The sequence below is a fragment of the Macrobrachium rosenbergii genome, chromosome 48 (assembly GCF_040412425.1).
Source record: "Macrobrachium rosenbergii isolate ZJJX-2024 chromosome 48, ASM4041242v1, whole genome shotgun sequence".
In the NCBI taxonomy this organism is placed as follows: Eukaryota; Metazoa; Arthropoda; class Malacostraca; order Decapoda; family Palaemonidae; genus Macrobrachium; species Macrobrachium rosenbergii.
In genome coordinates, this window is record NC_089788.1 from 10,435,502 (window position 1) to 10,453,001 (window position 17,500).

Genomic DNA, 17,500 nt, shown 5'->3' on the forward strand with positions numbered 1-17,500 from the left:
AACGCTGAATTCTATGAAATTATCAGGACATCCGCACTTCGATGTGGATGATTTAACCTTTCAATTCATACCAGATTATAAATACGAATTATTTAGCCTTTCAATTCATACCAGATTATAAATATGAATGATTTAACCTTTCAGTTCATACCAGATTATAAATACGAACGATTTAACCTTTCAATTCATACCAGATTATAAACACGAATGATTTAACCTTTCAATTCATACCAGATTATAAATAAGAATTATTTAACCTTTCAATTCATCCCAGATTATAAATATGAATGATTTAACCTTTCAATTCATACCAGATTATAAATACGAACGATTTAACCTTTCAGTTCATACCAGATTATAAATATGAATGATTTCACCTTTCAATTCATACCAGATTATAAATATGAATGATTTAACCTTTCAATTCATATCAGATTATAAATACGAATGCTTTAACCGTTCAATTCATACCAGATTATAAATATGAATGATTTAACCTTTCAGTTCATCCCAGATTATAAATACGAATGCTTTAACCGTTCAATTCATACCAGATTATAAATATAACATTCTGGGTTCTACAGAAACGAGGGCATCCGTAGCTACATCTCCGCTGTTTAGTTTTCTTTTTTTTATTTTGTTTATACCAGTTTATACCACAAAGATACAATATAAATTACAAAAAACATTTATAAGATTAAGGTTAATTAGCAGTTTAGTAAATTATACCTGCATTAAAATAATCCACACGGATTCTATAAAGAGTATCAAAGCATCCACAAGTAGATCTCAGTAACGACTTTTTTTTCAGGTTCACTATACCAGAGAGTTAATAAACAGTGCACAGAAAATAATTTCAGGCAAACGCGGTTAGTTAGTCTCCACATCATGAGGCAAAGGGCTCTGGCAGACATAAATATTTTTTACCAAGAAAATCATACCACTGTAATAAAAAGGGTAAATACATGCAGGAAAAACACAATGAAATAACAAAATTCAGCTAAGAGAGAATTACGGCATAGGTTTCAAAATAGGTCAGCTCATTAAAAATGAGATTAAGCAACATACATTTTCCATTTGAATAATTATTCTTCACATAATTACATACAAAATATCTCCATTACGTGATAAAAAAAACTCGGCCATTCGTTAAAACTATAAGGTATTAATCGCTTGTTGACCTGAATGTTGTTCATTTGAAAAAAAATAATAAATAAAACTGTGAGTAAAATATTAATCTCATTTCATCTCTTTCCCAAAATCCCTAAAAAAAATTGAACGCGTGAAAGTAAAAAGATTGGATTATAATCTGCAAAAATCGTTTGATGTCCTGATGGCATGATGTTTTCCCCCCAATGGTAAAACATCAAACTAATTACTGTGAGCGGCCATGCCAGCTTTAGATCTGAATATGAGAGAGATATTTGGTATGACAGATGTAAGATATAACAGATATGAGAGAAATATATGTATCAACAGTACGGAAAAGATTTCAGCAGGGATAAATTTATTTCCGTTTGTATTTTATTCTTCTAGATTTCGTAAACAGCTGTAAATCACCCAATATAAAATTCAAAACGGTCTTTCTTGACCCAACAACTCCAAACGGAAGCAAGCTGCAATTATACATCGATCGCCAGATCCCTGAACAAGTTTTACTTAAACCTCTGACCGAAAAAAAAAACAGTTTTATTAAGATCAGAGCACAGAACACTCCGAAATATCTCTAATGGGTCTGTTGTCTCACGACCAAACAAACTCCATAAATTTGTAAGAAATTTTCTGCTTTAGTTTCTGATGAATCCTTCTGGTCGATGCATGCAAACAAACGCTCATGACACTACAACCAATTCCTCACAGACGAACTTGATTGTGAAACTCTACGGTGATTAAGATCCACGTTTCAGTAACTACTGGTACGCTATTTTCTTGGTAGTTTGTCGGTTGGTTTAGATTAAACCAGCATTATTCTGGCACAAGCCCTTGCCCTAAGGAACCCATAAGTGTGGTTATGTGTGAAATGAAACAGGAGGTCTAGTGTGGACCTCCGGACTCTGAGCAACCAAGACAATGATTTTCACGTTACTATACTGTAAAGCGTTTACAACAATAAAGACTTTTTTTACAGCGAAATAAACATAAGGAAGAAATCGAATTTCAAAATTCACCCGAATGAAAGAAATCCCTCATTCGCTTTCAACATTCATCTTCCCATTCGAACTCTGAATCACTTGACGTCCAGACGCATTACAGTCCATAGGCAATCAGCCCGTGATAAGGGCGCGAAGCTGAAATCAGCTGGCGACGGATGATTGGCTGACACTGAATTGGCCGTCGCGACGTTAAATTACGGCAAAGGAGATATCTGACACGATTCGAGCGATATACGGTCGGCCATTATTCAAAACGCGACATTTCTTCGACTCTAATTAAAACTCCGAATTGGTTCCGCGCGATTTCGTCTATTCCCGGACCTGGCGGCAAAGAGATTTTTTCTCTCGCTTTTTCTTTCACGTCAATTTCAGTTTTCCTCATTCACATCGCCACTTGAATTCTATTTCGAACTTAAACTCCGCCAAATAAAAAAAAATCGCCATTCGATATCGATTCGGGGAGAAATGACGTCATTAGGGACGCGGCCGCCGCGTTCCGTAACTGTTCGTATCCAAGTTTCTCGTCCCGACGTCTTTTCTAATGCAATTCCGAATAGTGCGGAACGAAAGCAGGAGACACCGACCGATGAATTCTGGCCCAAAATGTGAATCGGGCGTTACTCTTTCGTCGATATAATTACTGGGGATAAAGATTACCCTGGATTTCAAGATAGAAAAAAAATGTTGGTAGCTTGCTAATATATATATATATATATATATATATATATATATATATATATATATATATATATATATATAGAGAGAGAGAGAGAGAGAGAGAGAGAGAGAGAGAGAGAGAGAGAGAGAGAGAGAGAATGTCTGCACGAAAACAATTTTGTATCATGGATGTTAACATGAAAATTTTGCATTGGTTATTAAAAATACCAGAAAGAAACTCTATAATTTTCAGAGACATAATTAAACATAATTTCTCACGTAAACAAACCCTCTCCTTCCTCCTGTACTAAGTTTAAGTCTCTTTATTAAAAGACGAAGACTTCCAGTTCGGTAAGTCGACACTTTCTAAGGAAGTATATAATTAGCAACCTCCAAAGAGGGCGTGGGAAGTATTCCATCATATAAAAAGCATATGGGTCCGATCAATCTCTCTTTCTCCAAGTGAACCACAAGGGTATGCGTCTATAATCATGCATATGTATTATTTGTGAGCAATGCAAGCATACAGACACTCAAACTTATACATATACTCACGTATGCATACCAATGCTGTATAGCCTTCCTTTTGCACATTTGGAGAAACTTGTTTACATATCTTACTTATTTCATCACATATTTTTCCCAGAGAGAGAGAGAGAGAGAGAGAGAGAGAGAGAGAGAGAGAGAGAGAGAGAGAGAGAGAGAGAGAACTAATACTTGCTAATTACATAGAAAAATCCCACGATAAGTCTCCCTGAAGCCTTGGAAGAGAGGATTACGTTACACTTATTCCAATAACAAGTTCCCGAACTGACAACAAGGACTCTCTCTCTCTCTCTCTCTCTCTCTCTCTCTCTCTCTCTCTCTCTCTCTCTCTCTCTCTCTCTCTATGGAAACAATACCGTTAGATCGGGATGCTGATTGTCCCTCGTCAGCACACAGAAGACAGACACTCCGTTGCATTCAATGTCTTTGGCTAATTAGGTATTCAGGTACAGCCACGTCTCGGGATGAATACGGCTCCCATCTCTCTCTGAAAACACAGGCATACACGTACACACATTACTAAGACCCCGCAGTCTCTCTCTCTCTCTCTCTCTCTCTCTGTGAAAACACAGAGGTACACGTACACACATACTAAGACCCCGCAGTCTCTCTCTCTCTCTCTCTCTCTCTCTCTCTCTCTCTCTCTCTCTCTCTCTCTCTCTCTGACACACTTCACTATTGACATGCGCCTCTCTGAATTAAATGGAATTTCGTATCGTGCGTCATCTGTAAAATCGTATAAAGTACGAGAATTACTTCTATGATCATATTACAGGATATCAAATACTGAACAGACTTTATAATATGAGGTTATTTTTATTTTTCCTGAAAAGCCAAAGTTTACGGAGATTGAAAAAAAAACCGCTCCTTCACAACCAAAAAACGAGAGAGTAAATGATGGTTGTGTCCCATTACTTTTTTTGGGGGGGGGAGGGGGGGGGAAGCTGCGTGACCTGTAAACCAACCGCAGCTTATCCTAGGGGTAAAAGTGTCAGGGTTAATCCAAGAAGGATATTGCAAAATGATCTGGTTACCAAAGTTATATGTCAGAGGATGTTTCCACTTTAGCAGTTAACCTTTCCTCCTCCTCCTCCTCTTCTCTCTCTCTCTCTCTGCAAATCTGTTAGTTTTTTCCCTTCGTTACATTTTCCTACTCAAAATCTTAGCATATAATTGTAACTCTAAGCTCATTTATCGCTATATATACATATGCGTATGGATACGTGCTTGGTGCCTCAAATCAATTTCTACATTTTATACTGTGATTCCACAGTAATATTGTCTCTTATTTATTGTTTTTACCTCGTGAAATGACATTTCCCATGAATATTATTATATTGATCTTATCTGCCATATATCTTACTTGAACCTGTTGTTCAAGAGAAACTGCTATTTGCATTCAACCTTACTATTCTTCGCCTTTCAGACTTTTTGTAAATAAATACACATACTTCTAGCAGGACTTGTAAACATTTCATGAGTAACGCAAATGTCATTATTATCCTTAAGAGAGTATAGAAAGCTTTTCATCAAACCACTAATGTACGAACTTCACTTATACATCAATAAAACACTAAAGTAAACACTAAATATGAGACGCCTCACATTTAAGTCTTAATTCTCAGTACCTGGGTGCTATAACTACTTCTAAGTTTGTGAATGACCTACTTTCAACACCTGTGTACTCATGTATATCAAAATTCATTGCTTATTTGCTTCCTTACTCATTTCTGTCTGTATTTTACAGCAATTCTCCCTGCCCTGCTTGTTTCTTGTACGGGCATTATTTTACGTGCTATACCGTCATTTGGTTAAATTCCGAAAGAATACGTGAGGAATAAAATTCCTTAGGAATACACGAAAAATGAAATTCCGTAAGGATACGTGAGGAATAAAATTCGCAAGAATACGTGAGGAATAAAATTCCTCAAGAATACGTGAGTAATAACATTCCGCAAGAATCCGTGAGGAATACAATTCCGTAAGAATACGTGAGGAATAAAATTCCGTAAGAAAATTCCTTAGGAATACACGAGGAATAAAATTCCGCAAGAAATACGTGAGGAATATCGAGTGATAACAAAATCTGCATCTAATAACTTCATACTAAATACAGCATCACCGCCTTCGTGAGATTCCAACGGCCCCAGGGAATCCCGAAGGAGGGCAACTAATGAAATAGTCGGAGTTTGCTCATCATGCTTCTTCAAAGTCTCATCAGGAGACGTGATTCCGATTCCAGCCTCCAACTCCCATAATCAAACTTCATCTCGAGGGGATGAGAGGGGAAGTTGGGAGGGGAAGTTCATCTAGGAAGGGAAGTGTAAACTTCAAGACACGATGTTGGATATGAAAATGGTTGTCGGCATCGGATTGGGATTTCGCAGTTTTTAATGGAAGTCCTTACGTCATTTTCTTTGTAATGAAAACAAAACGACTTAAAAAAGAAGACACTGATTTATATGACATTTGTTACTTTCACAGAGGACCTCAATAATACGGGAGGTTCAAAAGAGGAGGTTCCATATTTACCAGCTTTCAGAGGCTTGTCTGCCTCCATTTTCAAGGAACGAAATAATCCACACACACACACACACATATACACACACACACACACACATATATATATATATATATATATATATATATATATATATATATATATATATATATATATATATATATATATATATATATAATATGGAGTGCCGTAGCTCGATCCCGACCTACCATTCACCGATCGACCAAGCAAGAAATGGGTACCTACATCAGCTGGGGTATAGAAAATGGCATACATCCAATAATCTCATTACTAAAGACTTACTGAAATACGGAAGGCTCTATCCCACAACGACTGAAGTAACACTTCAGAAAAGAACCACAACGACATTTCTTGGAACAGAATATATATCAAACAATAACCAGATAATTGATGTAAAGTTATGGACACTATGCACTAGATGAAATATAAAAACAATAAAACTATACTCAAACTTAGTGACATTAATCTCACTGGAGGAGGAGGTAAAATGACCTGTCGTTCAGGACAACGTGTAAAGTCCGAGTTTACACTTTCTTCAGTCTTCTGTTAAACAAATATACTCTTCCACAAAACCTGCCTGCTTTACAAGTCACACAAATGAGTTTTCTAAGTCATTCTCTCATATCACATCTAGAGGTCAGTGATTTTTTCTAGGGGGTCATTCAAAGCTATACTTAGTTCTGGAAGTCAAGTCAAGACTTTCCGTATTGGAAGTCAGTTAAGTAAGCTGCGTAAGCTCAGTCTATTCTGGAGGGCAAAACTATCTGCTTTGGAGGTCTGACAAATAAGTTGTCGGAGGCCGTTCCACGTAGCTGTAGAAGCAAAAAATTATCAGTTCTGCAGGCAAGAGAAATAAGCTACCAAGGGAGTCTCTCAAAGTGACAACAGGTCTTACTACTTACATCCGAAGGTTAAAAGAAAAATAGGTTACACAATACAGTGCATCTTTGGTGCTTCCATATGCCCAACTAATACCTCCCAAAGGTTGCGATGACCTATTACGGAGGTCTACTAAATGCTGAGCCAGACCTAATAACTTCCACACATCATCACAATTATTTTCTGGGATAATTTTGAAAAATTTTCAAAGTTTAAATTATTTTGTCTCATGGGGTTAAAGCTGGTTACCTATGGTTCAAATATTCATATGAGTCGATTCCAAACGTCACTCTAACTATTTCTAGATGTCAGTTTCACCTGTGTCGAAGGATAATCAAAGCTACCTGAGGTATTAAATTAATTCTAATTAGTTACAAAGAGCACTCTGCTTGATTTCGGAGGCCATCTTAATAAGTCTAGAGATCATCCTAATTAGACAACTGTTTGAAAGTTATGTTTAATCGGGTATTGAGAGAATCCTTAGGTCCAGAGTCATCAGCCTCTAAAATAATCCTGCTTAGCTTTATAGATCATCTTAATTGGTCTTGAAGATCAGCCTAATTAGTCTAAAAATCATCCTACGTGGTCAAGAGTTTCCACTAATCAGAGACGGAGGTCATCCTAACTGTCCTGAAAATTCCCTCAATTAGTTCCACAATCCGTTCTTATCATGCAAGGGGGTAATCCCAAACATTTCCAGGGATCATCCTAAGCGGTGAAAGATACCATCCTAATCTTAATTACTTCCAGAGGACGTAATTACCTGTCTTGGAGGAGAGGCGTAAGTTCTCATCGAGAGCAATGTTGGTTTCCGTAATTATGGTACATTTGCAGGCGTCGAGATGAGAAAGATGGTCAACGCCTGTGTTGTAGCAGACGACCTCGGCTCTGGGTCTGACCTCGCCGCAGCCATCTGAAATAAGGTCATAAGAAATGAGATACTTATTTGCATAGGTAATGAAACAATGCTAAAAATGAAACAAAATTCTTTTAGTTTCTATAAATTCAGCTACTGATGTTCGTAATGGTGAACCAAAATGGCGATAGTAAAAACAAATGTGGACTATAAATAGGTACAAAGGAATGAAATAAACTTGAGAGAGAGAGAGAGAGAGAGAGAGAGAGAGAGAGAGAGAGAGAGAGAGAGAGAGAGAGCCGTTTGCATTTAAATCACCTTGTTATCAAGTCAATCAGGATTTCTGAGCACGGCTTCCCTCCCTCAGCCAAGGATTCGATTTTCGTTTTGAAAAAATACAGTGATGTATAGTGCAATTCAGTCTCACAAAAGATATATATATATATATATATATATATATATATATATATATATATATATATATATATATATATATATATATATACATACATACATACACATATATTAGATATAGATAGATAGATGGATAGATAGATAGATAGACAGATAGAGGCCGATATTGTTACAGATATATGGATATCGTTTACGTGTACTTGTGAACAAGATTTTTGGGAGGGGGCGGGGTGAATATCAAACTGACAAATTGAACGAAAAATGAAAATATCAAAGACAAAATAAAACAAATACCTCAAAAAAAAAATGTCGCTAACCAACCCTGTAATTCCAATTTTGATACAACTGGTGGAAGTCAAAACATTTGAAGTGAGCGGTGGTGATTTGCTATTAAAATCAGAATAAAAATGCGCCGAGGTTTCTTTAGTGCAATCGAGTTTCCTGTACATCGTATAATCAAGGCCACCGAAAACAGATCTATCTTTCGGTGGTCTCGGTATAATGCTGTATGAGCCACGGCCAATGAAACTTTAACCACTGCCCGGTGGTGGCCTGGCCTATATCGTTGCCAGACGCATGATTATGGCTCACTTTAACCTTAAATAAAATAAAAACTACTGAGGCTAGAGGACTGTAATTTGGTATGTGGATTTCTTCACCACTTCAGTGGATCATGCTATTATCATGTCAATTTTTGCTAGGTGCAAAATAACGTCTTAGCCTCTACCAGCTTCTGAGGTTTATTTCCTTGATATTGGGATAAAAATTGCTTGCATAGACTTACACAAATATCTACGTTTTCTTTTCTTCAGCATTCACTGTAATAGGTATATGGCGTAAGTTATATGCCATTCATTCCGTGTAAGGCTTTTATTTGAAATTTTGAGTTTTATTTCCACACCCTCCTTTTTCATAAAATATTTTGTTTGCCTTAACCGCCTTTCCTTTCAACTAGATAAATTCTGTATATAATATATACAGAATATATATATATATATATATATATATATATATATATATATATATATATATATATATATATATATATATATATATATATATGTTAGAAGGCAGAGGTACAATCCAAATTCCGTACTTTAGACCAGACAATGCTGAGTTGTATAGGTGAGCATTTGAAACATGTTGAGCATCACGTACTGATATTCATTTCTGTAATCAAATCAATAAAAGGAATTGAGACCGTGCTTGCAAGATGTAAGTGAATGGCGTACTGTAATCAAGGTAGTTGGCAAGCTGCTAAGGAGACTTTTAAATAATGTAAGTTTATATGAAGCGGCTAGTGGGCGCACCTGTTGTTGTGTTTTTTTGTTTTTGTTTCTGAAACCGCCCCTTTTAAAGAAGAAGTGTTATTTAATTGAAATGTACACAGAGACACATTGTGCGTGCGTGCGTGCGTGTGTGTGTGTGTATACATATATATATGTATATATTTATATACTGTATATATATATATATATATATATATATATATATATATATATATATATATATATATATATACGAGTATATATGTATATATGTATATATATATATACACGTACATATTCAGGTGTATATATATACATGTAGGCTATATATACATACATATATAGATAGATATATATAAAATATGTGTATATATGCACGTATATACTGTATATAATGAACACTAAATAGTCATACATTATACCATACAAACAAACCTCAAATATCGGTTTCCCAACACAGATCTGGCATCTCGGTCAACAGCCTATCTCCGGCGCCCACACCCTCCCCCACTTCCCCGCCACCCTCCCTCGCCGGCCGCCTTATGAAAAACATGTTGACACGGTGAGGGAGGAAGTGGAATTAATTCCAATTTCATTTTGGCATTTGACAACTCCTGGGTGCCTCAATAAAGGGAGTCCTCTCATTTTCGTCACTTTATTACGATTTCGTTATCTCTGCTAATGTGCCCCAGTTATAGAACACGAACGCACTTAAGTATGTGCACAGGTCAACATGTAATGTGTGTGTATATATATATATATATATATATATATATATATATATATATATATATATATATTGTACATACATACATACATACATACATATATATATATATATATATATATATATATATATATATATATATATATATATATTGTACATACATACATACATACATATATATATATATATATATATATATATATATATATATATATATATATATATATATATATATATGACATTTTTATCACACAGTGATTTATATACAATAATGAAGCTACAAATGTCGTTTAATATCCAATTCACGTTACTTCGGGAATATCCCCGATGGGGAATTATCACCGAAGGGGAATTAGAAGTGATAAATGGATGGGTACCGCCCGGGCTCGATCCCTCGACACAGTACCTTCCAACGACTCCAGTCGACGGTCTAATCACTCAGTCGTTGGAAGGTACTGCGTCGAGGGATCGAGACCTAGCGGTGCCGATCCATTTATCACTTATAATTCCACTTCGGTGACAATTCCCCATCGGGGATTATTCCTGAAGTAGCGTGAATTGGATATTAAACATTTGTAACTTCATGATTATATATATATATATATATATATATATATATATATATATATATATATATATATATATATATATTTGTGTGTGTGCGCGTGTATCTATCTATCTATCCATCTATCTATCTATATATACATATATATATACAGTATATATATATATATATATATATATATATATATATATATATATATATGTATATATATATATATATATATATATATATATATATATATATATATTAGAGCAAGAACATTAACATTCCACAGAAGCGGGTGTTATATATGTCAAGCTGAACATAATCTCTTAAAATTAATTCTTTCTTGGCTGTAACTAGTGAGCAGAGAAATACATTGAGAAATACAGTGTTGAAATGAAGATAACCGCGTTGTAGAAGAAAATGATAGATATTCTGCCAAAACACGTTTCTTAATAAATACTGATTTATGAATTAAACAGAAAAGGTAGCTGTCAAACTCATTTCCATTCACTTTTTTCCTGCCATCTTTTCAGAAGTTCTTCAGTGTTCCAAGAATGATGGAAGGCAGTCATAAGTATTAATTGATTTCACATTTGCAGATCAATTACGGGAGAACAATTGATATATTATTATTATTATTATACTTTCGAATTATTTAGATTGGATCTTGAATCTTGTATCTTTCATAAATAAATTTTATTAACAAACGCTCTATGAATCTCCCTTTTTTTGCTGATTATCCTCACAAATACATTTTAAAGACTGAACTTGATTTTATCCGCATGTTAGAATTCCAGCGTTAAAACCCAGCAACATATTGTTACCGCGCCGGAAAAACATCGAATCCAAAGCAAACTCTCTTTGGGTACACTAAAAATCCAATTTCCCTTCCACCAAATATCGTCATGCCCCGACATCTTTTCCAGCAACTGTTTTTGTCCGTTCGTTTATTTTTTTTTGTGTAAATATCGACGGGCAGACAACCAAATGCCATTATCGACGAACCGAAGCTGGACGCAAATAGAATAAAAGTGTCTGAAGAAAGAAGACAATCGAGGAATAAGATAAAATAGGGATGACGAAATGGAGAATAACTGTCAGGAGTCCGAAGTAAACTACTGAGCAATTTCTCGTAATGGGAAGGTTTATAAAAGGCTATGGACTGAGAAAGTGAAAGTCAGGAAACAGAAGGATTAAAAAACTGGTGAGCAATGTTTTTTCAGACAAGGGAAGTGTGTTGATCGGAGGGTTATCCTGAAACAGCTGTGTGAAAGGTTTAATAGTAAAAAAAAAAATATTTGTTGCATAATAAAGCATAAAAGAATAGGTTACGACAAGTTTACGGCGTTGTCGATATATGGTAGAGAAGGTAATTCTTTCTGAGGGGTTTGGAAGACTGACTGATTGACTGATTGTCAATTCTCTGGAGTAAGGTTTGGAGTTGATGTAGATTTATGAAGAAGGTTGTTGAAGCGAACTTTAAATGCTTGACGCTAATGAGAGGACAATAAGACTGCTGTTGTAGCCCTTAAAACACATTTTAGAAAATCGTGTATTATTTGGACGTTTTGTTAGGAAGGGGAAAAGGAGAGTCTGTGAAAGTGTTAATTAAATGGCGTGTGAAGTATGTGGGACAATATGTATAATAGGAAGTTGGGGGGGGGAGAGTTGAGGACCAGCTGATAAAGCTTTTGCGAAGGTACATGAAGCTGCTTATACCGTCTTTTTGCACAAGTAGTGTATATATATATATATATATATATATATATATATATATATATATATATATATATATATATATATATATATATTTATATACATATACATATATGTATATAAATATATATACACATATATATATATATATATATATATATATATATATATATATATATATATATATATATATATATATATATATATATGTGGGAGAGAGAGAGAGAGAGAGAGAGAGAGAGAGAGAGAGAGAGAGAGAGAGAGAGAGAGAGAGAGAGAAATTAAATCAAAACCACGCTCGAAGTCATCCGAATCAGTCCGGGCAGAAGATCGGCAGTGAAATCCAATTCCGCCTTCTTCTTTTGCATCGCAAAACGCAACAAAAGGATCGGAAACCGTGAAGGGTATTAGGGATATGGGGTTGTGTCATCCATACGAATAGAGAGAGAGAGAGAGAGAGAGAGAGAGAGAGAGAGAGAGAGAGAGAGAGAGAGAGAGAGAGAGAGAGATCTGCCTCTCCCATTCCATCCCCATTTCCATGGGTGCGAGAAATAGTCTGTGGGGTCTCGGTATGAGTGTGGGTGTGTTTTGAGAGAGAGAGAGAGAGAGAGAGAGAGAGAGAGAGAGAATATAAAAAAAATCGTGATTACCAGAGTGTAAGAGGTGTCCTACGGGGAAATTTAATACCCAAAGTGACTTGAAAGTGACAAACAGATGTCCAGAGAGAGAGAGAGAGAGAGAGAGAGAGAGAGAGAGAGAGAGAGAGAGAGAGAGAGAGATAAATTAACTTAATCTTAAAATTTGCATGAAACATTCATAAACACATTCAAATTACAATTACAATATACATGTATATAAGCACACACACAGAGAGAGAGAGAGAGAGAGAGAGAGAGAGAGAGAGAGAGAGAGAGAGAATATAAAAAATCGTAATTATCAGAGTGAAAGAAGTGAACAACTGAAGAAATTTAATGAGGACACTACAAAAACCTGATGTCTGAGAGAGAGAGAGAGAGAGAGAGAGAGAGAGAGAGAGAGAGAGAGAGAGAGAGAGAGAGAGAGAGAGAGAGAGAGAATATAAAAAATCGTAATTATCAGAGTGAAAGAAGTGAACAACTGAAGAAATTTAATGAGGACACTACAAAACCTGATGTCTGAGAGAGAGAGAGAGAGAGAGAGAGAGAGAGAGAGAGAATATAAAAAATCGTAATTATCAGAGTGAAAGAAGTGAACAACTGAAGAAATTTAATGAGGACACTACAAAAACCTGATGTCTGAGAGAGAGAGAGAGAGAGAGAGAGAGAGAGAGAGAGAGAGAGAGAGAGAGAGAGAGAGAAGAGAGAGAGAGAGAGAGAGAGAGAGAAAATATAAAAACTCGTAATTATCAGAGTGTAATGAGTGTACAAATGAAGAATTTTAATTAGGACACTACAAAAACTTAATGTTTTCTACGACTTGAAAGAAGCAAAACATATTCTCTTTGAGAGAGAGAGAGAGAGAGAGAGAGAGAGAGAGAGAGAGAGAGAGAGAGAGAGAGAGAGAGAGAGAGAGAGAGGTTTAAATGAGTAACAGGAAATATAAAAGTAGAATTCTATATAGCAAATATTTGAAAAACTATAAATTAATAAATAAAAACAAACACTGATTAAGATAAATCTAAATCAACTGGAAAGCAAAAAAAGATGTAAATGCAGACATAAACTTGATAAAGGAGATAAATACAGACATTGACTTGATAAAGGAGATAAAACAAAGACATATTATACCTTTATAACGAAAACAAATTCGTAAGATTTAAACCAAATGGAAAACTTAGTACATCACAAAAAGCATAAGCAAACATCACAGGAGGTACAATTTTAAATTTGAATAAAAGAAAAATGCTTCTCAAACGAAACAAGAACAACAAATTAACTCACGTGCTGCGACGAGAAGAAGCGGTAAGCAAAGAAAATTCCGCCACATTATGAAAACTGGAAGTGAAAAGAAAAACAAAATTAGAAATAGAATGAAAATAGAGGTATAATCAAGGCCACCGAAAATAGATCTACCTTTCGGTGGTCTCGGTATAATGCTGTATGAGCCTGGTGGTGGTGGCCTACCCTATATCGTTGCCAGTAGCTCGATTATGGCTAACTTTAACCTTAAACTTCTGATGGCGCCAGGGATGTTTAAAAAAAAATTTACTGTTAATGGATGCACAAATTACCTGGAAAGGAAATGAAAAAAAACTACTAAGGCCACAGGGCTGCACTTTGGTGTGTTTGATGACTGGAGGGTGGATGATCAACATACCAATTTGCAGCCCTCTAGCCTCAGTAGTTTTTAAGATCTGAGGGTGGACAGAATAAAGTGCGGACGGACAGACAAAGCCGGCACAATACTTTTCTTTTACAGAAAACTTAAACATAAGATTCACGAAACTTGATAACAATAAAATAAAATCAATAAAAATGGTACGTATTTATTATTTCAAATATAACCTTGCACATTTATTTTTCATATGGCAATAATTAAAATAGGTATATGTAGGATACACTGACGTAACATGGAACACGAAACTGATCGAAAACAGAAATATAATTCTATTTAGCTTTTCACTTTCTTTTAATATCGTTACTAAAATTCTGTTAAGTCATTCAGGTGGAAAACTTACGTGAAAAATTAATGTCTTTAACTGTATAAAACGGTCGAAACCACATACATACACACACACACAATATATATATATATATATATATATATATATATATATATATATATATATATATATACACATACACACACATATATATATGTATATATATATATATATATATATATATATATATATATATATATATATATATATATATATATATATATATATTCAGTATCTGCTTGCGTGCATGTTTGTGTATAAAGTAATACTAGCAACGCCGATTTAACCACCCTAAAATTAGTCAGTAACTTGCTAAGGACTGGATCAAATGACATTCGTGCAAGACATCACAGACATACAAGTATACGAACGTACCGTATAAATACCCTCAATTTCTCCACTAATTTCTTCACATCAACTCTTTCCACCAACTTCAGAGCAATGACACTGGCTTTAATTAGCTTGAACAGTCTCGAGTTAATTAACAAAACGACATCAAAAGGAAAGCAATTAGAATAAGAACGCTCTTCCATTAGAGGCTACAGGATGGAGCAAAAAGCTTCGCTTTATATAAATCTACTTGTGAAAATGAAGGAAAACTTCAGGCTAAATGTGCTGTGATTTACCAATGACGTTTAGAGCCCTTAAAAAAAAAAGCAAAAAATGCGCCGATGTTTCTTCGGCGAAATCGAGTTTTCTGTACAGCGTATAATATTGTATGAAAGTCTCAGCTACGGCCCATGAAACTCTCAGCCGCGGCCCGGTGATGCCAGTGTTGTTGGCACATATAGCTGTGCCAGACGCACGATCATGGCTCACTTTAACTTTGAACAACATAAAAGCTTCTGAGGCTACGGGGCTGCAATTTGGTATGTTTGATGATTGAAGGGTGGATGAGCAACATACCAATTTGCAGCCCTCTAGCCTCAGTAGTTTTTAAGATCTGAGGGCGGACAGAAAAAGTGCGGACGGACAGACAAATTGCCATCTCAAAGTTTCTTTTACAGAAAACTAAAAAGAGAACACTTACAAAGATTACAATTTTGAAATATCAGTCTCGTAAAACTTTAGAAAAACACATTCAAAACTTATTTTTAGCTAATGATTCCAAATAAGTAGATTACACACAAATACAGTAAATTTTTATGATTTGAAGTAATAATTATCAAAATATTTCAGCAATTTACTACTCTATTTTTCCGTTATATTGTTTCAGATACTTTATTTATTCTAATATCTTTCACATCGTTAACTAACGGACCGGCTGTAAGTTATCTGGCGTCACAATCGTTTAAATTAGATCAATCATAACACAAAACGAATAATGGTTACAATGACAACCAATCGTATTGCCACAATTAATATATTTTCAGTAGTCGATGATGACAATGTTCTTTGAGTTCTATTCCATACGCTAAAAATTCACACCTACAACATACATGCATACATACACGAAGCAAAACTTATAGGGTGACAAGAGACTAAGAAGGTGACAAGAAACTAATAAGGTGACAAGAAACTAGTAAGGTGACATGAAACTAAGAAGGTGACAAGAAACTGAGAAGGTGACAAGTACTTACCATTAAGAACGCACCGAACACACGATCCCACAATAAATCTGAAAAAGAAAGAAGAAGAAAGGTTTAGTAAAAGTTTACAGCTGACGAATTATGAATAGTCCACGGTATAAAGGGAATCAGATATCAACTGGAACAAAGTAAACAATGAAAAAATGGAATACATATCAAACGAAAAAAGAATGACAGAGATAAATTAAAAATGGCTTAATAGAGACGATAGACTTTCCCATAAAAAGACTGACAAATATAAAAAAAAAGACAAAAATAATTTCATTTCGTCGCACACTCAGGTGAAAATAAATAAACCATGTATTTCTGTCCTTTCAAAAGAGGTCAATTTTGAAATCAAGTTAATTAACAAAACTTCGTACGCTAATAATATAGAAGATATTAAGATAACGAAAAAAAAAAAAAAAAAACAGAAAGGAACTGCACGGCGTGAAAAGTGTGGAAATGCATTTGAAAATTGAAAGATGTTAAAAAAGGCGCAGAAAATAAAAAAAATTATACTGAATAACTGAACAGAAATAGTTCCAATTAAGCCGTCAAAAATGTCGAAGGAATACGAGCACTTAACAATGTTAAGGTAAGTTCTGAATATATACAAATAAACAAATGTTTTATAATCGCCAACAAGAACTTAAATGACAAAATGTCTGCATTATTCAATTGAAAAGTGAGTAACTTTGAAATTGAATGAACTTCAAACAGTAATTTAAAAGTGCGTAACTTGAAATCTGGAGCACCAAATACAAGAAAATGATAGCAAAATCATTACATACGAAAAACTGAATAAATGTAGCGATAAGAACACAAAAACCGAATTTAATAAACAAGACTAAAACACAACATTAATCATACTAATAATTTAAGAACGTAACCAAATGCACGCACGCACACACACACAAACTCTTCCATACAAAGCCTTAGCTACACGCAATTAAACACACAATATTCTACATTGCAAAACA

At 34.8% G+C, this 17,500-nt stretch overlaps 1 protein-coding gene across 3 annotated transcripts in view; it reads right to left on the reverse strand.

Moving 5' to 3' along the window:
- The window catches only part of LOC136831252 (uncharacterized PE-PGRS family protein PE_PGRS54-like), a 356,693-nt gene that overhangs the window by 22,976 nt on the left and 316,217 nt on the right, over positions 1 to 17,500 (reverse strand). For all 3 annotated transcript variants that reach the window (XM_067091315.1, XM_067091317.1, XM_067091316.1), the window contains 3 exons: positions 16,530 to 16,567; positions 14,228 to 14,281; positions 7,541 to 7,690 (listed from right to left, as the gene is read on the reverse strand). In XM_067091315.1, the coding sequence (XP_066947416.1) occupies positions 7,541 to 7,690; positions 14,228 to 14,273 (196 nt within the window). In that variant the 5' untranslated portion in view covers positions 14,274 to 14,281; positions 16,530 to 16,567. The remainder of the gene's footprint in view (positions 1 to 7,540; positions 7,691 to 14,227; positions 14,282 to 16,529; positions 16,568 to 17,500) is intronic.